Source organism: Metarhizium acridum, assembly GCF_019434415.1.
Source record: "Metarhizium acridum strain ARSEF 324 chromosome Unknown scaffold_1, whole genome shotgun sequence".
NCBI lineage: Eukaryota > Fungi > Ascomycota > Sordariomycetes > Hypocreales > Clavicipitaceae > Metarhizium > Metarhizium acridum.
The window spans coordinates 278,325-303,249 of record NW_027094015.1 but is presented as its reverse complement, the minus strand read 5'-3'; the positions used below and the strand labels follow the sequence as shown (position 1 = coordinate 303,249).

Here is a 24,925-nt window from a genome sequence, read left to right as displayed (position 1 = left end):
CCTTTCCTTCCAATCCGTCCAATCCGTTCGATCTGTCCACTGACGGGCGGGCCAGGACAAGCATTGCCGTGCCGCAAACCTGGGCGGCCTCGGAGTACTTACTCCGTACGGCTCCTCACATACAATGGGCAGGGAGCACTTGAGTACTGTGTACCCGGCTCAAGTCGAGTACGTACCTAAGCACCCACTTCACTTTTCAACCGCCGTCTTCCTTCCTTTCGTTGGTCCACCACTTGACCCTAGTCTTCTCTCAATCCCGAATGCCAAGCACAACGCTTACATCAAGCCTACCTACCTAGGTACTCATCAACTCTATACCCTGAGATTCATATGATGGTTTCTGTAGACGGATAGTACCAGTCACCAACCAACTTCTCCTAATACTTGCCATCCCATGCAACACAGCACCAGCACTGTCATTTATTTTTACTCAACATCACTCGACATCATCTTCTTGGGTATCGCTTATATTCAGCCCGGATACATGATAATAATACACCACCCTCCTCGCGCACTACTTGGCCCCCCTCCCTGCAAGCGAACTAATCCTCGCCAACTTTGCGTTGCGAGCCTGGTCCCTCGCTTGATCCCAAGCCCGCGATCCGCCCATCTTCGCCTCCCGGTCTGCCCGTTTGTCCTCCTTAAGCGTACGGGCCTTCTCCCGAGGATCAATGACCACTAGCTCTTCCTCCGCCTTCTTCCGGTTACTCAAGTCTTTACCCAGCCTGTCTGCTGCAAAGGACAGCGAGTGTGACATCCAGCCCTCGTCGTCGCTCTCCTCCTTGTCCTGCTTGTCCCAAGCCGTGCAGCTCTGGCAGTTGGCAATAAAGTGCAAATCGCAGAGCTCTGCTTCATCATCTGCGCCTGCTGCGTCCCTGCTGCCCTCGTCTCCCCTTTCTGCGGATTCATGTATTTCCTTCTCTGGTGGAGCCTTCTCCAGCCTCGACTGAAAAGCACGCAACAGACGCATGGCCGCTTGGTCATCGCTCGCGCTAGTATTGTTGCCTCCTGGTCGTCGCTTTCTCGCTCGCATTGATGATTCGGGTATCATGGACTCGAGAGCAGACTTCTTCTTTGTGTCTTCTACCGGCTGTTCTGAGTGAATGGTTCGACGCATCGAGGCCTTTAATGCTGCCAGCTCTTCGTTGGCTTTCTGGAGAGCCGTCTTCTTTGGCAATTCTGGCGCGTCTGGTAGCTCCTCTGCCTCTTCTCGGGCATCCTCTTTTAGTCGGCCGGTTTGCTTGATATTCTCTGCATTTGAATTTGAAGTAGGTGGTTGTTCGTCAGAGTGTTCCTGCAGCGTAGGCTGCTTCTTCTTGTCTTCCTTGGAAGATTTCTTTTTGGCGGCCTTGTCTTTCTTTGGCTCCTCAGCTGGCTCCTCTTCTTGTGCAATCAATCTCGTGTCAAACTTGGCCTTTTTAAACACCGGCTCTTCCTCCCCTCCCGCCTCCTCATCCCCAAAGCTAAGCAGCTGTTTCCCCCCTTTCCTCTTCTTCTTCTTCGTTTTATCCGCAGTCACTGGTTGTTCCACAGCTTGTGTCGCAACCCTCGATCTCTTCTTCATGTCCTCAAACGGATTCACCAATATTTCCACCCTCTCAATCTTCACCGGATATAGCGGTCTTTCACTCGCTTCATCCACCTCGGACTCTCCAATCTTGGCCAAATTATATATCGTATCCCCGGCGACCCTTCCAAACAAAGTATTCTTCCCATTCAACTCCTCGGTTTTATCCAACGTGAAAAAAAACTGGCTGCCGTTTGTATCTGCACGACCCTCGTTGGCCATACCTAACAGACCTCTTCGGTTGAATTTTAGGCGTGAGTGAAACTCATCTTTGAAGTTTATGCCTGTAGGGCCTGCATTCTTGCCCCTTCGCTCGTCCATTGGCCATGGATCCAAGTCGCCGCCGAACGCGCCGCCGTCGTAGATGGACTCGCCGCCATTTCCGGTCCCTGTAGGATCACCACCCTGTAAAATGAAGTTGGGGACCAATCTGTGGAAAATTGTGCCATCGTAGTACCCGTCCAGACTATGTTGCAGAAAGTTGCGACAGGTTAAGGGCGCTTGTTTGGCAAAAAGTTCAACGAGGATCTCTCCCAGGGTCGTGTGGATGATTGCCGACGCCGTTGGCTGCGGCTCGAGATTGTAAATCGCTGACATGATTCGCCGTGATTTGATCCAGCTTCGGTTTCTCAGTTGTAAAGACGACCTGGAGCGAGCGGCCGAGGGCGGCGCTTCTACTGACGCGGAGTTGTGCCGTGGTGGATTGGAGTTTGCAGCTCAAGACATCGTGGACAATTACCACGACCCACAGTTCGCTATCGATAAGCATACCCTGGAAAACACCAGGCACGAGGTGAACTGAACTAACCTAGATGCTCAGAACAGATGTAGAGTCAGGTCCGGAATCCCCGTTCCAATTAACACAAAGATTTATTATGGAAAGGGCTAAATTCTCCCTTGAAGAAAAAATTGTTATGCTTGGACCAGCCTGCGTATGTGCAGTTTTATTTAGAAGTTATCTAATATACCCACCCATTTTTCATCTATTGAAAGTTTCAGATAATAAGACTAACTTCAAGTGATCTGGTTACATGGTTCCCTTAGGATCATTTCTTGGCCATTTTTGATGAACAATACATGGGCACTTATAGTGGTGTTGTGATTAACACTACTAGTCAAATTCCTACTATGGACGTTCCAAATTTGCCTACTTAAGGGGGTACAGGTAGAAGCTAAAATTAAGCCAGCGGTTCTTAGCCCGCATTTCTGCTCCCAAGAGATGATCTTATTCATGAGAATTCGGAGTTTGGCCAGTTGTAGCTCTCGGCGTTCATGCAAAGAATGAAGTCAACCTATCGGACACATCTATGTGTCATAGCAGCTGCTATGGAGACCAACAGGGCTTTTGGCCAAAGGATATGGAGGCGCCAGTCCTCGGAATGCCGACTATTGGCTGTTTCCAGAAATTAGCGGACTGGCACGATGTGTCATACTGCCAAACGTGCAGGAACGTCCGGTAATGAACACAGTTTTCTTTCTTCATCTCTGACATCATGTAATGTATAGGTGAGCAACCCGTTACAAGTGCGGTTGAAGGTGGATCCCCGTTAAAGGGCAAGTCCAACCTGTTCACAGTGTCAGCAAACTAGCCGCCCAGCCGGGTTCGTCGTGAAATCAGCGCCATGGGATACTATAGTAGATCGCCGATGGACAACAGCCACAAGTTTCTACCATGCTCGGCCTTTTGGCTGTCTGCCAATGACTATGTGATTGGCAAGGCAAAGTAGATTTTACATGTGAGGCGTTCGACACTCTTCTAGACTTTGACGAAGCTTTCAGTTTCAGCATTGGTTGACCCGGGACTCGTTGTATCTTGCCGAAGGTGGTAAGGCATGGTTGTCTGCACTCTCTTGCGCAGTCTTTCGAACCGCTGCTCGAAGAAGAGGGCAATCTTGGTCCAGCTGTCTCCTCTGAAATCTTCCCGATAGTTGTCAATCATATCTTCCACGTTGGCCTTCATATTGGGATCATCCGTAGTTGCCCATATCAGACATAACGTCTTGGGCATGTATGTTGCGCCTAAAGGACGGAAATTCCAAGCCCGTGTTGCTGAAGCAAGAACAACATTTGCCGCAGTCTCCTCGTGTTCTTTCAGAGTGCTGTCGTACGGGTGGAAGACCTGAAGCGTCCTCCGAATAATGGCCATTAATGTGTGTAAGACACAGATGGAGGACTCGCAAATGGTATAGCCTTTGTAGTAATTCATGTCAAGGCTTGTGCAACAAGCCTCATGCAGCTGCTTGGTAATTGGAATTATTTTCTTCACTTCCACTCTCATCAACTCATAGGACGAACGTAGTTGAACAAGGTGGTATTCGGGTTCCCGGAGAAACATAGGTAGGTCTATGAGGTTTGCCACTGTCAAATTTGTTGATCTAATATCGACCACAGAATAGTTATTCAGCGGTCCATAGTATGATGTTTTCCTCAGATCCGCATGCCATCCTTGTAATTGCACCCTGGGGTCAATGACGCACTCGGTGATCTGTGCGGGGAGTCAGCAAAACGAATGCACAAGTAGTTTACATGCTGACGGGAAGGGTGATCTTACGGCTATGATGGATGCCAGGTCAACCATTTGTGAGCTGAAGGGGTCTTGGTAATCTCGGGCTGCTTGATTGTTTAAAATGTACAGCAGCCCCTGAAGATGGACCAAGCACTCATCGTTGTGCCCGCCGAGGAAATTCTGCAGAAAATGAAGGAGTCTTTTAGTTACATGGGTAAGAAAACTCGTTACTAGTCAAGCATACCTGAGACAACAGAAGAAGATACACGCCACAGAGCGTCTCCGTCTTGCTGACTTGGGATGGATCGTTAATAAAGCTGCTTCTCATGCAGGCGAGTGCTGTGCCGTAGTCCTTGAGAGCTTGCAGGGTTGCTTGTCGCGAATGAACTGCTGTGACGGCACTCGAAAAGGCCATGGCTGCAGTGCGAAGAATTTGACTTCTTCCCAAGCGGCATGGCACATCTTCAAGAAAAGGACCGAAGCCAAGAACCGAGAACTTGGGGTCGGAAATCCGCAAGGTTGAGATGAAGGCTCCGGTTGTTGATGTTAATTCATTTCCGAGTGGCCGTGGCGGTGACGAGTTCATCTGATCCTCAGCTAGTATTCCATCTCTGCCCCGTGCTGTCCGGGCCACCGGGACGCTTTCCGTGACCGTTGCATTTTTGAACCGGTACACTCGCTCTCCAGATCCAACGCAGCGGATGCCATAGCGAAGGCACCTAGAGCATGATGGCTGCGCAAGATCACACTGTTGACAGAATTTGTCAGTCCTGCAATGTAAAAATCAACCCATCAAAGACGGCGGTCGAACATTGAACATGGATTCTGTCTGTCCTACCTTCTTCTTGCGTTTCCGGCAGCCTTGACAGCCTCTTCCCGATGGGCCTCCTGGCATGTCAAGTGCGGAGCCTGCTTGCTGTCTGCAGGTAGAGATTGGCCGAGGGCTATTGCTTGCTGTCAGCTACATGGCTCGATGGGTTCTTGTGCTATCAATTGGGTCGACAGCGTCGTGCCGGCGATGCAGCAACATGAGAGTATGGAGCCACGTGATGCACTATAAGCAGGGTTAGTCATCTTCGCCTACTTCGTACTCTGTCCTCCATTCGGCCCATTTGCATCGACACCGACAGGCTCGGGGGTTCATCCCCCAAGCCATGGGCCTGACCAGCGTGGGCAAGCTTCGCTGGACCCTTCAAGCAGGCTGATCTACAATCCATTTCGGGCCTCATTACGGAGTAATGACCGGTGGGGTGCCTGCGGGGAGGTGGATCAGTCGATATGGCCGGGCAGCAAGGCGACGCGATTCGAACGGCGGGTGTCAAATTGTCAAATCCATCAAGTCAACCAACCACCATGCTAGATGCTATGCGCCGAGCAGCCCAGACTCAATACCATATACGCGGCACTCCGTACCTATCCAACGACTCGCCTGTTCGAGAGCGCTCTGCAACATGGGGACGGGGCGAACTGGGACTTTGAAGTCAAAGAGATGCCAGTCTCGATGAACCCCCTTCCCCTCCCTCGCGAACATTGTTGCTCGGCCTGCCTCCTGTTGCAGTGGAAGGCCAGGCCCCAGGATCCCAGCATGGCATTATCCATGAGACACTCTTTCCATTGGTCGAAATAAAAGCATTTGTTTCCCTGGACTACCCCGCCAAGTCGGAATTTGAGCATCATGTTGTGAAACGCCTCTCTCTGCTCTAGTCTGACGGCCATTTGCTCATTCTCCCCGCCTGGGAGACAAGTGAGATAAGAGCCATTCGCCGCCGACAAAATTATATGGAGCAAGGAATAGTCCAAGAGCAAAAGTCAGGGGCAAAGGCCAGCGGCAGTCCATGGGCGACTCGGAGCTACCCTCGGCTGGGACCGAGATTAAAAACGGACTTGACGGATACGAACACCAAACGAACCTGCAGGTCATTTTACACGTTGAGCGATGTGATACCTTAGTTCGCGGCATAGGTGTGACCGAAATTCATAGTTATTTCCTGCCTCCATCGGGATGCGGACTGATGCCTCCTGCATTGTTGCAAATGATGGCGTTGACACCGGTCTGAAGTTGCCCAATGGCATTCGCCAGAGCCATGCCAAAAGTTACGTGTCTGAAAAACTCATGGTGTGAATCCTGATTCTCACGCTCTTCCACAATGTAATGGCGAACCAGCATCGAGCCTCTTTGGCAGAAATGTGCCGCTTTCGGACTAGGGAACAGCAAGTGACCCAACATAGTCCGAAGCAATCCTAACTATCGACGACGGATTAAATCTTATTACTGACCAATGGCTGCGACACCAGGTCAACTGCATCACTACGGACCATGCTCGCTTATCGGGCACATTGCATTAGGGAGACCCTAGACCCCGGCCGAAAAGTGAGTGAAGATGGGGATATAACAATACTGTTAGCCCACCCCGTTGGACAAAGCTCGGCTCGAAGCGAATCTTCTCGATTTTACTCATCCAACCAGCGGGCTACTTGAAATTCACACCATTTGACCTCCATTACCTAGACCTCCATACGTCCTCCCCATTTCAATGGAAGAAGCTCACACCAAATGTCTTGAACAACATTTCACCTCATCCCCCGATTGCCTGCGGCCGCTCCTTGTGTCCCTGAACGGGCACAACTCCTGGCTGTTGTCCATGCCACGACCATGGGTTGACCAAAAGCAATCGGGGAGGGCCTACTTCCACATCGTCCTAGAGCCATGGCTTGTAGGACCAGCTGAACTTGTCGGATCTTGGTTCATCCACATCGACTTGCCCTCAGCTCCTGCGTTTCCCACAGCGGATGCCGTAGAGGCAGCTGCTCGCCAGATTGAAGAGTTAGCCTCAGAACACGTCCTAAATAGACGCACGTCTAATGAAGTCTTCAATCCCGCCGGACACATTGACGCCATCCTGCTTTCTTTTCACTACTATGATCATGTACATGAGGCCACTCTCCGAGAGTTCCATGGAAACGTGCCAGTGATTGCAACTCCCCAGGTAGCTCGCATCATCAGGCCTTGGAACCACTTTAGTACCATAGCCATCATCCATGATCTCAAACCTGCAGCTACCTCGTGGCGCGTGTCAGAGTTGCATCCTGGGCCATGTCTCCCCCCGTGGCTCGCGGTGCTACGCCTCCCAGGACACCGCGAGATGAACTTCTCAACTGCCATTGTCTGGACACACGTGGAAGACAACGGCGCCGAGGTGCACGAAACTATCTTGACCTCGCCACACGGCACCTTGTTGGACCAAGGCCCGTTTCAAGCCTTCGTCGACTCAGAGCCAAAGACCCGCAAGCTCGCCATGCTCCACGGCAACAAGGAGAGCCACATCGGCGGCAAGAAAACTAGCTTCGGTGCCAAAAGCGGCCTGGAACTCTACCGAAAGCTCGGAGCACCAAAATACTGGGTTCTTTCTCATGACCTGCCGCTGGCTTACACGGGCATCTTTATGCGCTTGTCGCGCGCGGCAGATACTCCACGGACGTTGGAATGGGCATTGGGCCACGAGTTTCTAGAGCAGGGTTTGCATAGGAAACGACCTGATGTTTTTCAAGTGACAAACGGCGGTTGTTTAGTTTTGGAAGCCTAGAATGGCATTCACATTTTCACACGAGCATCTTGCCGCATTATTCGTGTTTCCAATATTGCATATATATTTATCAGCAGACAGCCTTACCTTTTGAATCTGACAGATTTCCCCCTCCCGGCCAAAGTCTTATCACGATCATCACCTGCGCCGCTCTGGCCTGGGTATATGCATCATGGGGTCCCGAGAAAATGCCAGTGCAGCCCTTGGGAACCCATGATGTGCCCAAGCCGCTCCACATATCTATTATTGAGAGGGGATTGACGATTATTCAAGTCAATCATACGCCTCTGTCTTCGTGGCCCGCTCATGACGGGCTTCAAATCTCGGCTGCGTTGGCCGGGTGATGCTGGATTACGTGACTTAACTCCTTACAACACTTATTTTCCCATGAGCGCCCATTGTGCATTGGCAACACGCTACAAACGCATCACCCCTAGCAGAAAATCGAATCGAGACCCTGAGTCCAAAAATAAATTAAATGAGTAAAAAGTAAAACAAATCATGCCCAGAGCAATCGGCCGTCCTACCCACGCAGTGTAAGGCGTGATGGGAGGCCTGTAATTTCGGCCCACGTCCGTGGATCCAGCTTGCACTCATATCCCGGCCACACATGCAGCCAAGTACATATCTAATGTATATGTATGTTGCTGCACTGCTACGCTTTCTGCATGGACAGGTATACACAGACCCTGTGGCTTAGGACTAAAGAAGTACTAGCAAAAAGACGGCGGTGATGGTATGTATGTCTGTAATGTGGCTGGGGGTAGCTGGGATGCCGCAGGAGGTAAAGATAGACCTACCTAGTAGGTAGTAGATGGTTAGGAGAGACTTTCATTGGGGGAAAGAAGGGTGTATTTTCGCACAGCTGACATCATGAATGAAAGGGCTGTTGTTCGGGGTCAGGAGAAAGGGGTCAGGAGAAACAAACATGACATTATCTGCGTGTAGTATCCCGCCATGGCGGCAGCTTGTCGGCGGCGGGGGGGCAACCTCATCATGTCACACCCAAGGACTTACCCAGGTTGCCAGGAAGGTGCCGGCTAAGACGTCAACGGTGCCACTTGCCAGCAGGTTACTCCATGCAAGTCTTCAAACTCCGAGTGTCGACCGACCCCACTCCGGTATACACAACGTCACAACAGGCGCGCGTATTTCAAGCACATTAGCTTGGTCGATTCGTTCAATTTCATCACGCACAAGAGGCTTCTCTCCTACATTTTGTCATTGCCCATCCCGTCATCCATAAATCTTCAAACAAGCATTCCTCCCCAACCAGTCGCATTTAGAAGATGGCACCACCAAGTCTGACAGCAACGCTCTTGTTCTGGGTGTAGTTGGCTAGGGCAGCCTCACCAAGTTCGCGACCAATACCAGACTCCTTGAAACCACCAAACGGCCTGTGTGCGGTGTGTTAGCATTTACTATTCTAGCCCACTTCAACGATGGAAGGGAGGCACTTACAGTTGGTGTGAGAGCATGTTGTAGCCTGTGGCAGAGTTGGCGCGTTAGTTTCAATGCCGTCTCTCGAGTACCTGAGTTTTATTGACTTACAGTTGACCCAGACGGTTCCAGCCTTCAGGGCATTGCTGACACGGATGCTGGTGTTGAGATCCTTGGTGTGGATGGCAGCAGCAAGACCATAGGCGGTCTGGTTGCCCAACTTGATGACTTCCTCCTCATCCTTAAATTTGGAGATGGAGCAGACAGGGCCGAAAATTTCCTCCTGCATGATCTTCATGTCGGCGTGGACATTGCTAAAGATGGTGGGCTGGATGAAGTAACCCTTGTCACCGTGGCGCTCACCACCGATCTCAACGGTGGCGCCCTCGTCCTTGCCAGATTTGATGTAGCTCATGATGCGGTCGTACTGGAGCTGGCTGACCTGAGGACCCTGGAAAGTGTCCTGGGCGAAGGGGTCGCCGACCTTGTTCTGCTGAGTTCGCTTCTTGAAGGCCTCAAGGAACTTATCATAGATGCCCTCTTGGACGAAAATTCGACTACCGGCGCAGCAGCACTGTCCGTGGTTGAAGTATATGCCAAAGTTGACCCATGAAATGGCTTGTTCAATATCGGCATCGTTGAAAATAATGTTGGGAGACTTGCCACCAAGCTCCAAGGTGACTTTTTTCAGGTTAGATGAAGCAGCAGCCTTCATAATGGTGCGCCCAACGACGGTGGAACCAGTGAAGGCAACCTTGTCGATGTCCATGTGGGAGGAGATGGCGGCACCGGCAACCTTGCCGAAACCAGAAAGAAGATTGAAGACACCGGGAGGGAAACCAGCCTCCTTGACCAGGTTGGCGAAAACGAGCGCCGACAATGGAGTTTGCTCAGCGGACTTCATGACAATAGTGTTGCCAGTGGCAAGTGCGGGACCAATCTTCCAGGAGAGCATGAGAAGAGGGAAGTTCCAGGGAATAATTTGGCCGCAAACACCGAGCTATGACAAGGGGTCAGTTTTCCTCTTGGCCTTGTTTGTTTCCATTTGGCACCCAGAAGCGCTTTCAAAGGTATGTGTCCACTTACGGGCTCTGGTCTGGTAAAGTGAAACATATCGGGGGCAATATCAATAGTCCTGCCCTCGATCTTGTCGGCCCATCCACCGTAGTATCGGATGCAGCCAGCAACAGCACCAACGTCACCCCTCGCCATGGTAATGGACTTGCCATTGTCAAGAGACTCTACAGAGGCGAGGAGATCGATGTTCTTCTCAACGAGATCGGCAAGCTTGATCATCAAAACGGATCGCTGTTGGGGAGTAACCTGCTTCCATGTGGTTTCGAAAGCCTTGCGGGCGGCGGCGACGGCAATGTCCACGTCTTTCTCGGTGGCTTCACAGACAGAAGTAATGACCTCTTCAGTGGCGGGGTTGATGACCTCAAACCTCTTCTTGTCAACACCCTCAACCCACTCGTTGTTGATGAAACTGGGGGAGATATGGCGGTTAGCTTCTCGGACTCCTCGTGACTGGAACGATGCGGATTGGGAGCGCTGTGCACTCACAGACCAATGGGCTGCTGGTAAGGGCCCGTGATCGGGGTCTTGAGCTCGACTGTCAGAGTCATGATGACGGTTCGTGTGCTTGAGTTGGGCTGTATTAAACAGTGTGCTCGAAGGGGTATCTTGAAAGACACAACCAGGGTGATTCTGGCGGGTACAGGGGAAAAGGAAAAAAGGTTCAAGAGAAGAAAAAGACACTTGGAGTGTATTCAGGAATCAGGAACCAGCGGGTCTCTGTACTTTAAGTAGGTAGGTAAGGGAGGGGGAATCCGGGGCCGTGGAGCATCTACGTAGCAACGGCAGACGTCGACACCGAGGATATACTCTGTAGACAGCGCAGCCAAGCTTGACTAATAGGCTTCCTGTTACGGAGAGGAAGTTGGGAGGTAAGCTGTGCGGTGGTGGCGTTTTACCGTGATGGATTGCAAGTTACAAAGTGTCAATCTGGTCTGGTGTGTGCCCCGCACCAGTGGGCGATGTCGCCACACCCCGCCACCCCGCAATCCGCCTCCAATGCTGGAACCTCAGCTTGGAGCAAGCCGAACCGGAGTGAATACGTAGCCCAATGAAGAGCGAGGGCAAGCTGCAGAGGGTCCAGCAACAGCTGCCTCACGGCATCAGAAAGTTCATCGTCATATTTCCCGGCTATGTCCTCGAGCGCACTCCTCACTCAATATATACATTCAAAAATTGTTCCCTTCAATGTTCCCGCGTCGGAGCCGCGCTAGGTAGAAAGGTGCAGCTGAAGTGCTGGCCCACCGACGAATCACACAACTCTTCTCCGTACCCTCAACAGCTACCCCGGCCTTTGCCAGGACGAGCTGCGACGCTACCACGTACTTGTACTTCCGATCGGCCGTCGAGCGCCGTCGAGCGGCCGGAGTTGAGGAATGTCGTTAACCACAGATTGCTGAGCAACTGGCACGCGTCACGCTGCACGCGGCAGACACATACACCCTTCGGGCCTTCGCCCCTCCTTCCTTTTCAAAGCCCGAACATGTCTTCCCCGCAGCCAGCTGGCCAATAATTGAAGCTTGTCGCTTGTCCTTCGGCCTTTGAAACATCTGCCTGACAAATCCCGTCAATGGGTTTGGGAGAGCCACATTATGAACGCTACTGCGACCAGACATGTTTGGCACTAATTACTGCATGACAAGTCGCTGATTGCTCACAGCAGTTCAATCCTAGAGCTTGACGAGGTGCACACGCAGCCCTCTTTGGGACAGATGACAAAGAAAGGTATACTATCCCTTTCCTCGAGGAGACACCGTCGTTTTACGCCACTTTGATGCCATCGTTCCCTAGCTCCTGTTTCTCCCGCTGCCTGTCCTCAGGTTCTCAAAAAAACATCCTATTCCGTTGGCGTGCACCTGTCGGCTTGCACGAGACCAATCTTCGAGCCTTCGCATGGATGGAAACCAAGGGACCCGCAGTCTTCGCCAAGTTGGTAGCTCCATGAACGCTGTTTCGGTCACTCATCTTTCGTTGCTTATCGTGGCCCATTGATATTCACCCAACGGGACGCCTTTAATATGCCATGGGGACATGGCGGAGGCCCCCACACGACGGTATGTACAAGCAATTCCAACGAGCGGAGGAACAATGGAGTCAGTCCTTCAATAAACTGGTGAAGCACTTGCTACGCCAATGAAGCAATTATCTCTACGGAGTAAATTGAAACGAAGAGACAATTCGAGATGCCATGCAGACGCCATGCTGGCCCCCTCCCATCCGGTCAATGATGGGAGCCACGATCTGGAAGCAAAATATCCTGGCACGCCCTTCATCCCGTCCCATTCATACAATACACGATAGCTGATCTCTTGCAAATTAACTAACTAGGCGTTGGGGATGCCCATTCTGGAAACATTGTGGAGCTGGGTCCAGGCGTCCAAGCCACCCCCTCGTCTCGTCTTCTCGGAATAGCGGTTAGCGAGGGTTCAGAGAAAGTCTGGCGACTGGAAACACTCGGAATGGGATCGGAATGCCAGAAGGACTGGCCACAGACACCAAGCACCCTACCCCGGATGCTCTGCGTTCTCTCTTGGGAGTGTTAGACTTCATACTGGATTGTTTCTTACTCTGCCTGCTTGGAACTGAACTCCAGACGCAATTCCACGACATGTCCCGACCGTGTGGCTTCGAAGGTTTCTGCACCGGAATTCTTTTGCGGGCTGGGATCCTGCTTGCCTGGCTCTGGGCTCTTGGATATGGACGGCATGTCCCAGATCTACATCTTCCATCTTTCCGGCGCTTGGATGATCAAAGCCATGTGGCAACTGCGAGGCTTGCAAAGACGCCACGCTCATTTGTCCATGGTTGCCTCTCGCTGGCAATAGTTCTGGCTCCCATCTGTGCGTGGGTCGAATCTGAAAAGGAGGGGAACTGAGCCGAGACGGCCATAGGGATGTTTGCCATTCCTGGTAATGATGTTCTTTGTTGGCGAATAGTGTAGTACATGGCCTTGCCGGCCAACTTAGACCACATCCGAGCTAGCAGAATTCATATGGAGTATCCAGTTCGAGGTCGGGCTAAGTTATACACGCAGCGTCCCAAAATTACTCCGTAGCGGTCGGGGACAACTTTGTCCACTGGGGTACAAGTAGGTTCGGAAGATGTTCATGAAACTGGTTTCACGTACTGCGAGAGATGCCTGACAGTCTACACAAGCCACCCGCTGACAGAAGCGACTCGCAAGTAATGTAAAGGACTTGGAGGCTGTGGGTCAAAAGTTCTTGCACAAAGTCGTTCATGGGAGCGAAGATGACCTAAGCTTATCCTGAATAATGACAAGATAGCTCCACGATTTCTCCGCACCGGTAGCTTAGCTTTGACAACAGACAAGTTCATTGGCTGCGTGTAAGTGACGGCACCTGGGTTGGGGTTGGAGCATGAAGACTCAAGAGCCCGGGAATGAGTTGGTGAGGAAGTGAGAATGCAGATGGCAAAAGCTGGTCTGGTGTTGTGACACTCGGCGCTCGGCACTCGGCAGGCACTCGTTACTTGCCTTTGAGCACATGTGCTACATGTACGGGAACTTGATATATACCGGGTACCTAGGCTCTGAGTAAGATGCTGTTCCTTGTTTGTTTGAATATTCTACAACTTCAACGTCGGCTCCGAAGCAGCGACCATTCGACTCCCCCGAGGCCCCGGCAGCGTCAGCTCAATCTTTGAACCATGTACCTCTCTCACGCTATCGCGAGATAGCTTTGGACGGCGCGCCGCGACGAATCACCCAATCTTGCTAGCATGTCTGACGCATCGCGACGCGTTTATAGTGCATTACGTGGTATCTTACGGCTAAACACGGTGTTTCTAGGTGTAATGCTTGCACGATGCTTACATCATGCTTTAATTATTATCTGTATTGAGAAAAAACCAACCATATAGGAAAAATTAATGTACCTCTCTTACTCCAAAGTTGCATCAGCCAACGCGCTGCCAACTGCTGGTTAGGGCCAAGACACATGCGCAGTCGCTCGGGCAGTTGCTTGCAGCTGGCAGTACGACAAGACTGCTTCAGCACTCAGTGCTTCCTTAAGCGCTCCAGTGCTTCGGACCGACACTTGAGCAGTCACTGGGGGAATCACTTGATCGGACGGATAGAGCCAGGCGTCAGATCGGTTGGTGAGTCGAAACCAGGTACCGCTGTGAGTCCCCTAGTCTTTAACTCGCACCCATTTTGCCCAGGGCCGTTCAACTTGCAGATGTCAGACTCGAGGCTTGATAACTTGCAGACAAACTCCCACCGAGCAAACCATTTGGAGCAGTTGTGCATCAACCCGCCCTCGCAACATCATCGCCAATCGCCAGCGCCGTCGTCGTGTGTGGCCAGCACAATGGCTGTCATCACCAATGTTCCCGGTATTAGCATCACTGTCCATGTCAACGGAGAAGTCGCGCAAGAGTATCCTCCACATGATCCGACCGGCGAATGTCCGTCGAGCCCTCCATCGCATATCTGCTACATAGAGTCCAAATCGAACCAGAGCTTCTTAGTTAGGCTCACTCTCTCCCAAGAGAGGCAAATTTCCGAAGCGAATGCAATTCTGTTCACCGTATTTATTGATGGCATGCTCGCTGGAGGGCGCATTCTATACAGTCGCCCAACTTGTCAGCTGAGCTCTCCCATCAATGTTGATATCAAAGACCAAATTATTCAGTCTCATGTGGCCGGGCATTGTATCCGACGATCATTCTCCTTCTCGCCCGTTTCTCTGGGTTTGTGCCTGCTGTGCCTTCATAATCTTCCATTTTGCGCCTTTGGGCTTTGATATCTGATGCTAACACGGTTCTTTGCTTTTACAGTGGAAGAGACAACTCAAGCGACGGTGGAACGCGACTCCAGAAGAGCCAAATCTCTAGGCTGCATTGTAGTCAACCTTGCGACCTGCAGGCGCGGAGCAACAAGGCCCTTGCAGCCTATGGTACCAAGCAGGAATTCTGACTTTGTCTTGGCCGAAAAAGCAATGAAGGGCAAGGAACTATCCCATGGGACGAGGTCAGTTATCAGTAGGTAAAATACAACTTGAAGCTTGACTGAGTAGCCCAGCTACACTGAGGAGATCCTCGCTCCGACCCCCAGCTGTGCGGACGCACATAACATTACACCTCTCGCCAAGTACATTTTTCGATACCGGTCTCGGGGTACGTCTCCGCAATGTTTGCTCAAATATGCCTGCATTTTTGGACTTTACTAAGGTCGTCCAGCTGCACTACAGCGGGAACTGATAATCCCCCAAACACCGCCTCCACCAGACGAGTCATTTATTACCTCGGAACTAGGCTCCATGTCCGACGAAAATGTTCGATTCTTAGCGAAGGAGTTTCTCCGCGTTAAGCGGGAGAGGGAAGTAAAACAGGTATGTTAGATGGCCACTAGATCTCGTGTCCGTCATGACGTGGCATCTGCAATAGTCCACCGGTTGGCTAATTCTGGTCCAAGGAAACACCAGCGTTGAGCTTCAAGCGGACTATTGACCTTACCGACGACGACGTGGTTGACGTGACCGGACGTCACTCATTTAAGGCGCTTAAGCGAGAGGGTGACATTGATGTGATTGAGCTGTCAGACTAATCGTACGAGATGGGTGGCCACCGGTGACTTAGGACTGAAAAGTTAAATGCTGTGGGAATATGCTTCCGATAATACCTGTTCGGGTTCGGTCCAGGTCAATGAAATGTTTTAAGCAATTTCTCAGAGGGGATGGGGTTGGTTTCAAAGCAAAAATACTCCGACTCAGTGTAATCTGCCAGGGCGCCAATATCGACAGTCAGTATCTGCTGGGAATGAATTAGGGTTGTATCAGATATTGAAATGTGGCAGTCTGTCTTTTCTTCTTTTTTCATCCATAATAGAAAACATCCAGCATGTTTGACTTTTCATACATGAATCTCACGGTCAGCAGATACAGCTTCAAGTTTCTTCAAATAAATATTTCTAAAGTGGCTTGAGAAACGACACAGTCCAACAGCATTGGTGGTGTTGGAAGTTTGGACGTCGACTGTGCGGTCCCCCGGCCCCCCTGGTTGGTCGCTGCTCGGATGGCTGACCTCCACCTCCACCTGACCCTGCAAATGTCGATGTCAGCTCATGCATGACGTTTTGGCGGAAGCCGTCATTTTGATCCCAGCACCCTGGCCATCACCTCTGGACGACGTCTCTCCATTTAGATATCGACGGCCGAGATGCCGCGTTTGCCATTGCCTGGTTGATTGCATGCTTCCTTCCCTCGCCGAGAGGCTCTCTGTATTGTCCTTTATTCCTCTTCTGCTTTGTCCGACGCAATGCCTCCCGACATATCCAGCAACATCCGCGTCTTCGTCCGCTGGCGCGACCAGACCGTCTTCGCCGGCGAGGACGTCAAATGCACCGTCACATTCAAGAACGTCGCCCCGACACAGAGCCAGCAACGGCAACAGCAGCAATCACAACAGCAGCAGAAGCCACACGGAGAAAGACAACGATTGGCCGTGCCGCTGCAGGCTCGGGCGAAGGCCAATGTCGGCCTGGCAGCGCCGCCGCCGACTAACGCGACAAGAGGGCATCGGAGGTCTGCTTTGTCCCTTGGCGTTTCTTCAACAAATTCTCATAGTCGATCGGGTTCAGTACAATGGTCACAGGCTACCGGTAGCGGCGGGGATTGGCGGCCGGGCCACGCACACAAGCGATCACTGTCTATTGTATCGATTGGGTCGGCGAATAATGCAGAGGAGCATGCTCAGCGGAATGAAACCCCGTCAAGGCCCCATCGGCCGCATCGAGGTCACAGTCGTGCGGCGAGTTTACAAATTTCAGCACAAGGCGCGACCTCGCCGGGGCCGGGACCACAATCAGGTAAGCTGTTACGTTCAGGTATGCTGCGTGAATACAAGTTGGACTGATCGTGTGGCTAGCGCCGTTCTTCCATCGACATATGAGCTCCCCGCTTTTCAATGCATCGTATCCTCCTGATCGATTTGGGAGGCTATCTGGGGCTTCTACTGCGCCGAATACGCCCGGGCTGGGTGGCCAAAGAAGAGCGCCAAAATCACCAGCGAGACGAGAAATGCCAAACTTTCGATTCCCTGCAGCTCCTTCAACCGGAAATGCAGAGGCTTCTAGTCCGAATCTCAAAACTCCTGATGGACTTCTTAGTCCGAGGCAAGTTGGTCCTCACGACAATAACAGCTTGGCCGTGCGGTTAAAGGAGCAACCGCAACCGCCAAGCGCTGTGGACCGACCAGCGGCAAGGATTCTGGCGAGCAATACGGTTCCCGGGGGCACACCGCGGAGCAGTGGAGAGTTTTATTCCATGAGCAACAACTCTTCAGAAACTCTGGTATCTGAATATGTGACGCAGCCGCTAGCACGGGGTAATGGCCGTTCACCACACGCCAGACGGAGCTCTGGCATGTCGCCGCAGCAGCAGAAAATGCCAGAGTCATTAATGATGGGTTATGCCCAAATCCAAGGGTCCTTCATTTTGGATGGTTCCCTGATTAGTCTTGGTCCTTTTGAGCAAGTCAAGAAGAAGGGTGCAGTAGGCGGACGAGGTGGCGGTGTTGTCGGCCTCGAGCAAACGAAACGGGACACCGGCTTTTTAGGAAGTTTTGGCTGGGGCAATATTAGCACTTCCCTGGGTTTCCTCGGCGGGGAAGAATTGAGCACAATCAAAGAGATTCGCGGAGCTGTCAATTCTAAATCTATCCCCTTGCTTAGCACGCCTCAGTCTATCCTGTTCGTCGACTTACAACTGGCCCCGGGAGAGAGCCGGTCATACGAGTATACCTTCCGGCTGCCAAAGGGTTTACCCCCAAGTCACAAAGGCAAAACAATAAAGATATCATACAGCCTGGTCATTGGCACGCAGAGAGCCGGAGGTGCCAAGGAGCAACAAGTCAGGTCTGTCGAGATTCCATTTCGAGTATTGGGCAGTGTCAACAGCCATGGTGAAATTCTTGGTCACGATCTCATGAGCCCGTATATACTGCTTCGAGATGGGGCGGAGGTCAAGAGCCTCGGCAAGCATACTAGAATGCATAAATCAAGGGCCTCATTTGGTCCTCCAGCAACAATGAACGAATTTCTCAACTACGTGGATGACTTGGCTTCTAGGCGGCGAGAGTCAACGGGAAATGCATTGCTGTCCCCAACAGAGTCGACTGCCCAAAGACGTCCATCGACATACGAGGAAGTCGGTATGGCCAAAGAAGCCATCCATCTTGCCATCATGAGAAGTAACATGGCCGGAGACGGCCAACAAAGCGCCAATCGTTTCGAAATCGCACGCAATGGCCAGCGAGTTGGCGTAGTAATGCTCACCCGGCCGGCGTACCGCCTAGGCGAAGTTGTTACCATGGCCATCGACTTCACCGACGCCGATATACCATGCTACGCAGTTCACGCAACACTTGAAACATCAGAAAAGGTAGACTCCTCACTGGCCATCCGCTCCGAGTCAAGTCTACAACGAGTTACGCGAAAAGTGTACGTTGCCTCTTCTGAAGCAGCCATGTACTCGCGCCGCGTCGTCTTCACGCCAACAATTCCCATCTCCGCTACCCCAGAATTCGTCACCACAGGTGTCAATCTCGAGTGGAAGATCCGCGTGGAATTCGTGGTCCCCTACCAGGGGTCGGATACAACTCAGCTTGGGGAGCTGCAGGTTCCTCACCCGCTGCTGGAGCAGATTTCGCGGGATGAAAAGGGTGGGCTCGTGCTTGTGGCAATAGAGAATCTGGCATGTGAGAGCTTTGATATTTCGGTGCCATTGAGAGTGTATGGGGCTGTGGGGAGTGGGTTGGAAAGGCTGGAGAGGGATGAAGCTTCTGAGGAGGGGTTGGTGGTGTAAATGATGGGAGGTATTATAAGTTCTGGATAGCGAGTACATGGCTAATAGGTATATACACACATATATATATCGGTGCGTGATGTTGAGTCTTGATTTGCGATGCTTTGGTGATGAAAGACGGAGCTTCACCATAAGGACACGTTGAATGAAATGAACCCCGAAGATGCGTGCTTGTACTCCGTCGAAGCAAGCAGGATTGCGTCGACATCCGGATAAATGAAATTAGAACATGAGCATTGCAGCGCAGTGATATGGACCATGGAGTACAGAGTAACCTGCAAAACTACATTACGAGGTTGTATCCGTTGCCTTATACGCGCCAAGCTACCACGACTTGTGCTACAGCCATCCCTACATGCTAGATAGATGTCATTCGCGACATCTGACGTGTCTTGGGGACGCTGGCTGCACAGAAATGATTACGCTCTCTCATCCAGATGCGCAAATCTCACCTCATCACGGCATTCTAGGCAAGCCATGTCGGCGACAAAGCCACTGTAACGCTGGGCTTTTTTGGTAACACCAATAGTTGGTCGCTTCAATATTCTCAACTATCAATAGCATCGTTCAAATCTCGCACGACGCCCGCCCACAGAGACGCGAAACCCCCCCTTTTTCCCAGGAATCTCAACCAATCATTCTGTTACAGAAACAGGAAAGGTAGTAGTGCTGATTTAAATTAACGACATTGACATTGCCTTTTGCGACCCCGGTCCGTTGATGAGCGGTTCACCAAAAGGAGATGTGACAGGGCCGGGGTGTCTTCGGTATGACCTGGCTGCGCATCCTCATGTGCTCTTGTGTGCACGGGCGGCGGCGGCGGCAGAGCTAATTTAGATTTGCGCGTGGAGTTTGGGCGCTGGAGATATTTTGGGCTGTTGCTTTCGTGGAGGTTTGGCGGGCGCCGATTCAGGAGGTGGGCGGTTTTGTGTTTTCGATTCGTGAGGGCGTTTAAACATGCAAGGGGTGTGGGTTGGACACGTTGGATCGCCAATTGTGTATCCTTTTGAGAAAGCGGGAGAAAGGTGGAAGCATTTTGCATGATTGTTGCATCGAGATGATGAACAGTTGGTATAGTACGCCCGTGGTTGCTCAGTCAGTACGCCGTACGGAGAATTGATGGACTACGAATCCGAGTAGCTTGTAAGCAGATGCTGGTGGGACAACATGATGTCTAAAATTATCCAGCAGCGAAGAAGTTTGTTACATACACAGCCCATGGCACCATGGAGCCAACGTGTGCCCATTGTCCAATTCTCCAATGACGATGCTCACGACATCAATCTCGGTGCGGTGGCCCGGCAACAGGGGCAATGGCGACCCAGGCTAACTCGGCGGTTATGATGCTTGATTGGCCCTCGGCTCGCAGAAGCGGGGAACAGCAGTCCACTTTGGGCCATTGGGTGTGGAAGATTGTACAATATTGACATCTCGCTCGTCAGACCAACAGCTTGTCCCTGTCCGTGACGACAATCAAATCCATCTTTTTAGCTGGTGTTCTGGGGTCCTCTCTTCCTCCCATCAGCCCTGGCCCAATGCGGGTCCCTGGCCTCCAGGTACGTGCAGCTCAGATATCCTATGAGCTCTGACCATTCGACCTTGCTGTGCAGTGCCGTGACCAAAACAAATCGGGCAGGCGTTGCAGCTGCAGCTGCAGCTGCAGGTCAGGCAATTGCCCAGTCCGCTTAAACGTGACTTGGCTCGGCTTTTTCTCTCTCTTCTCTCCCTTCATTATTTACATCTGGTCTGGTAAGCTTGAGAAGTGGCAATTAGTGCCACGTCTTCATCGTCCTCTCTTTTATTCAGTTTTTTTTTTTTAATTTCTAATTTTTCGGCGTTAGGCGCCCACACCACAATCGTTGTGAGTTTTGAGCTTCATTTCAATGGTCAAGCCGTTGCCGTTGTCCAGTCGACAGAGCAAGACTAGACTTTGGCGCGAGCTGCAATATGCCCAACATTGGCTGACAGGAAAGACCGACTTAGGTATTCTGTACACTCGCTCGGCAATTTTCTCCTCCTCGGCAAGTCTTGTTGCCAATTCGAGTGCGCAGGTGCCCTCAAGCCTGATACTCCTACCGCTCCTATGAGTGCTGCTCGTCGACCTGGACCGCCGCCCCCCCAGCTTTCGCTTCTTTTCGTGTGACTGGAGCGGAGATTGCTAGACATTGACTTACACCGCCGCTCTCCTCGCTCGCCTTCGTCTATGGTAAAAAGTACACATACATGCGCACCACTGCCAATTTTTACCACCGGTCGATTTTCTATCGAACAAAAGAAGCATACCCCAGTTACACCGAGAATTGCCTAGAATAGCATCTTGTACGCTGCTTTTCTGCGACATCACCAAAGAACGCTCCCTGGGCCTTGTCTCGCCTGTCCCCGGTGGCTTTGCTTGAGTGCCTGCTGCTGCTCAGCTAACCCATCAGGTCCCTTTTGTTTGACGAGACCCTTGGTCCTCCTGTATTCCTAAACAGCAGCTGCGCGGGTGACTCTTGAAAGAGTCAATGGCGAAGAGATGGCTGCGACTGTTACTCCCTCCAACAACCGGTTGAAGCTGACTCCGTCTAACTCACCATTTCTATCGAGGCCGTCCAGATCCCTGATGCGTGGCCGTTCGATGCACGAGCCGCGGCTCTCTCTTAGGAGGGTCGTCGGCACCACTTGTCGCTCCCCGACGGGCTTTGATACTCTCAATTCCTCCTTTGCCTACATTGCTGGGGGTGCCGTTGTGGTCGTCGATGTCGACGGCCAGCTTTATTCACAGCGTTTCTACAGAGCTCGTCCTACAGCTGTGCCCATGTATTCAGTATCAAGTTCGCAGAATGCTCCTTCAACTCCGATTGTAACGACGCCTAAAGCCAATGACAGCCGCAATCGAGTGGCTCTAAACTGCAGGGATTCGGGATGCAGCCCGGTGGACTGGGCGACTGATCCGCCGAGCGGTTCCAGAACGTGGACAAGCCGGGAGAGGATCAAAGCTGCTACGTGCCTAGCTTTGAGTCCCGATGGCAAGTATCTGGCAGTGGGTGAGACTGGATATGCCCCCCGAGTCTTGATTTTCAGCCTTCTGGACGCGTCGTCGGACACGCCGCTAGTCTCTATCAGCGAGCATGCGTTTGGGGTCACGGCGGTCGCTTGGTCTGAAGATTCTAAATACCTTGCGTCGCTCGGCGCCGCCAACGATGGCTTCCTCTTCGTCTGGAAGATTGACCCACGAACTGGAGCTGCCAAGCTCTTTCGGCAAAACAGATGCACCTCATTTGTCAAAGACATGGTTTGGATTGGTAATAGTCTCATTACCTTGGGTGTGCGCCACGTCAAGGCGTGGAAAATTGAGGATGGAACCTCTGTCTCGCCGACCAAGTCCAAGTTTTCGGGTGATGCGACGCCATCCACCCCAACATCACAAAAGACCTTGCCTGGCCGAAATATGCTTTTGGGCAGCTTGTTGGACGCCACTTTTAGTTGTGCTGCCGTTGACGGCAAGAGTCTTATTCTCTGCACAGAGGCTGGTGATGTCTGCATCCTCGATGATGACGATAGGCAGATGAAATTGACAAAAGTCTTGAACCTGGAGTTCAACATCACAACAATCACAATTCGTAACAACGTTGCATATGTTGGCGGCAAAGATGGCCATTTTGCAACACTTGATGTTGAAGGCGTCATGGATGGCTGCGCAGCGAGTGTTTTGACGACCAGCCAAACATCGGCTGGTGTTGTCGCTCTCGGTTTTCTTCCGGATAAGTTGGTGACCATTGATTCAAAGCAGTCAATTGATATTTGGAATCCCGACTATTTACCCGGACAACCTGTTGAAGCTGTCGCTCATATCCCGATTCCTGGGCATGGAGAACCCATCATCGGCGTTCATTCGTTGTATCGACCGAACAAGGCAAACGCTGCCTTTGTCACCTGGTCTGCGTCAGGCAACGTAACGTTTTGGGATGTAGATGGACAGGTCAAGCTGACTCTCGATGTCCCTGTCGACAATTCAGATTCAGACAATGAGCTCGCTTTGCCAAACCAGCTCACGAGCGCCCGCACCACAAAGAGTGGAAAGCTACTAGTTACAGCGGATCGTCAGGGAATCGTGAAAGTCGTCGACGTAGATTCCAAGGACTACCTTTTGGATATCAAGGCACATTCATCAGACTGTCTTTGCATCAGTATATATGACGAGGAGTCGAAGTTTCTTATGGCCTGCTGCGGCAGAGACCGGACTGCCCAGTTATTTCACCGACTCTCCACCGGTCGGATTGAGCATTTCCAGACTCTTGAGTTTGCTGCAAAGGTTATCCAGGTGCTCATCCCGGCAGATGACAAAGTCATCACGTGTTCACTTGACCGTACGTTGCAGGTACACGACATCGTCTCCCGAGAGGGAGAGCCTGATATTATTGCAGCCATTCCCTCCAAGGTTATTTCTTTAAAATCATCACCTACTTCAATAACCATGGGTTCAGACAACAGGACTGTTTTTGTTTCTTCTTTGGATCGGTCCATTTACCAATACGACTTGGCAAGTGGTAGACAAATTTTCTATTTTAAATGCATGGATGAGGGCGGTGTAGAAGCCGCCGTTTTGGATTCCTTGTTTGTAGGCCAGTGGCCCACTAAGGACCTTGACTTTTTGCTGGGGTCATCAAATACTGATAAATCCATACGACTCTATGACGCCAATTCAGGCTCATTTTTGGACAGAGAATGGGGTCACACAGAAGCAATCAACGGCGTCTCTCTAGTCGAAGATGACGACGGCACGAGGAAAGTTGTCAGCGTGGGTTCGGATGGAACGATTATGGTTTGGACGCTGGATCTAAACGATCCTTCACCGAGGTCGATGAGTAGGGATCCATCGCCGGTGAAGGAGGGAAACAACAATAGTAGTCGACCGACGTTGCGAAAGGTTTTATCTAAGGCGGAGCTGGCCGAATTTCAACGTCCGTCACCGTCGCCAGCGGGACGTCGGTCACCTCCACGATCATTGCGCCGCCGAACATCTCGACTCAATCTTGGAACCGCCCCCTCAGTAAATCGAACACCGGTTGGAAACCTGGCAACCAGCCCAAGTGACAGCGCCATCAGTGAAGACACCCCATCAAGGAGAAGGTCATCGGAGATTAACAGGGGTGACAGTCCTCCTGCCAGCCCAAAGTCGAGGGTTAGTAGAAGGCCCTCCATGCCAGTTTTGTCCGCTGTTGCCAAGAGGAAGTCTTCGTCAAATCTTCGCGGGGGCGGCTCTTTGAATATGGCAACAGAGCAGGCTTGCCGCACTCTGCGTGCATACAGAAAGAAGCTGTCGTCTGCTGAGCCTATTACTGCTGAAGGCTTGACGGAACTGGATCAAGAATTGCGTCTCACAGCTGCTGCGCTTGGTGATCGCGCCATCAGAAGCAAAGCTATGAACGAGACAGTACTCAGCGGCCTTTTAGACCAGTACTCGGAGAGGCTGGTTACTTTATTGGATGAAAAATTGCGGCTTACCAACCAGCTCCCCAAGGATCGGGAAATTGAGACCACCAGCAGTGACGATCGACCTCGCAGTGCGGATGGCTCGTCAAGCTCCTCGTCTCCATAACATTCATTTCGTTTCATGTGTTATCAACGAAATACTTGCTTCTCCTATATTGAGCGTTTGAGGGAGGTATCGCACTACTGTCCGTTTGCCTCGACATGGGACAACGGCGTTTTAGGTTGCAAATTTATTATATGGAGGGGAGCAGAGCTAGCTGAAGGAAATCAGAACCGATGCTCTTGACATCACTTTTTTTATAGTGATATGATACCACTGGGATTGGCGTTATACGGGTTTTAGCATAAACACTCGGGATAGGCTCAACCCGAAGATTAGGGAATAGTACTCTTCGGAGGCAATTACTACGATTTTCTGACATGACACATTTAGTTGGCAGTTGGTGAAGATTTGTGA

General features: G+C 51.5%; 9 protein-coding genes across 10 annotated transcripts; 5 read left to right on the top strand and 4 right to left on the bottom strand.

The window, feature by feature from the left end:
* Positions 1-16: 16 nt before the first annotated feature.
* On the bottom strand, positions 17-2,255 carry CWC27_1 (Peptidyl-prolyl isomerase cwc27). Its single transcript, XM_007808240.2, has one exon. The coding sequence runs from the start codon at positions 2,162-2,164 to the stop codon at positions 515-517; it is 1,650 nt and encodes a 549-aa protein (XP_007806431.2). The 5' UTR covers positions 2,165-2,255; the 3' UTR covers positions 17-514.
* A 334-nt stretch (positions 2,256-2,589) lies between these two features.
* Positions 2,590-5,209, bottom strand: J3458_000054 (uncharacterized protein). Of its 2 annotated transcripts, XM_007808241.2 has the most exons (4): positions 4,912-5,209; positions 4,318-4,821; positions 4,119-4,253; positions 2,628-4,052 (listed from the first exon to the last, which is right to left on the bottom strand). In XM_007808241.2, exons 1-4 carry the CDS (start codon positions 4,966-4,968, stop codon positions 3,324-3,326), a joined length of 1,425 nt encoding a protein of 474 aa, XP_007806432.2. In that variant the 5' UTR covers positions 4,969-5,209; the 3' UTR covers positions 2,628-3,323. The 2 variants fall into 2 exon arrangements, with proteins under 2 accessions (XP_065977795.1, XP_007806432.2); XM_066115915.1 differs by having other exon boundaries at positions 2,590-4,052; positions 4,318-4,930.
* Positions 5,210-5,486: 277 nt separating this feature from the next.
* J3458_000053 (uncharacterized protein) lies at positions 5,487-5,789 on the bottom strand (the record flags this gene model as incomplete). The annotated part of the gene is made up of 1 exon (XM_066115914.1): positions 5,487-5,789. One exon carries the CDS (start codon positions 5,787-5,789, stop codon positions 5,487-5,489), a length of 303 nt encoding a protein of 100 aa, XP_065977794.1.
* A 604-nt stretch (positions 5,790-6,393) lies between these two features.
* J3458_000052 (uncharacterized protein) lies at positions 6,394-7,832 on the top strand. Its single transcript, XM_007808242.2, has one exon. It carries the CDS (start codon positions 6,608-6,610, stop codon positions 7,655-7,657), a length of 1,050 nt encoding a protein of 349 aa, XP_007806433.2. The 5' UTR covers positions 6,394-6,607; the 3' UTR covers positions 7,658-7,832.
* Positions 7,833-8,632: 800 nt separating this feature from the next.
* ALD5_1 (aldehyde dehydrogenase (NAD(P)(+)) ald5) lies at positions 8,633-11,219 on the bottom strand. Its single transcript, XM_007808243.2, has 5 exons — positions 10,661-11,219; positions 10,184-10,583; positions 9,209-10,097; positions 9,119-9,143; positions 8,633-9,054 (listed from the first exon to the last, which is right to left on the bottom strand). The coding sequence occupies exons 1-5, from the start codon at positions 10,720-10,722 to the stop codon at positions 8,940-8,942; spliced, it is 1,491 nt and encodes a 496-aa protein (XP_007806434.1). The 5' UTR covers positions 10,723-11,219; the 3' UTR covers positions 8,633-8,939.
* A 1,422-nt stretch (positions 11,220-12,641) lies between these two features.
* J3458_000050 (uncharacterized protein) lies at positions 12,642-13,046 on the top strand (the record flags this gene model as incomplete). The annotated part of the gene is made up of 1 exon (XM_066115913.1): positions 12,642-13,046. One exon carries the CDS (start codon positions 12,642-12,644, stop codon positions 13,044-13,046), a length of 405 nt encoding a protein of 134 aa, XP_065977793.1.
* A 1,081-nt stretch (positions 13,047-14,127) lies between these two features.
* On the top strand, positions 14,128-15,737 carry J3458_000049 (uncharacterized protein; the record flags this gene model as incomplete). The annotated part of the gene is made up of 6 exons (XM_007814269.2): positions 14,128-14,287; positions 14,351-14,881; positions 14,969-15,161; positions 15,213-15,307; positions 15,371-15,522; positions 15,606-15,737. The coding sequence occupies 6 exons, from the start codon at positions 14,128-14,130 to the stop codon at positions 15,735-15,737; spliced, it is 1,263 nt and encodes a 420-aa protein (XP_007812460.2).
* A 505-nt stretch (positions 15,738-16,242) lies between these two features.
* Positions 16,243-19,277, top strand: RGP1 (Golgi membrane exchange factor (Ric1p-Rgp1p) subunit). Its single transcript, XM_066115912.1, has 2 exons — positions 16,243-16,997; positions 17,057-19,277. The coding sequence occupies exons 1-2, from the start codon at positions 16,448-16,450 to the stop codon at positions 18,991-18,993; spliced, it is 2,487 nt and encodes an 828-aa protein (XP_065977792.1). The 5' UTR covers positions 16,243-16,447; the 3' UTR covers positions 18,994-19,277.
* A 1,465-nt stretch (positions 19,278-20,742) lies between these two features.
* On the top strand, positions 20,743-24,893 carry J3458_000047 (uncharacterized protein). The gene is made up of 2 exons (XM_007814267.2): positions 20,743-20,854; positions 20,967-24,893. The coding sequence occupies exon 2, from the start codon at positions 21,509-21,511 to the stop codon at positions 24,572-24,574; it is 3,066 nt and encodes a 1,021-aa protein (XP_007812458.2). The 5' UTR covers positions 20,743-20,854; positions 20,967-21,508; the 3' UTR covers positions 24,575-24,893.
* The last annotated feature ends 32 nt before the right edge of the window (positions 24,894-24,925 follow it).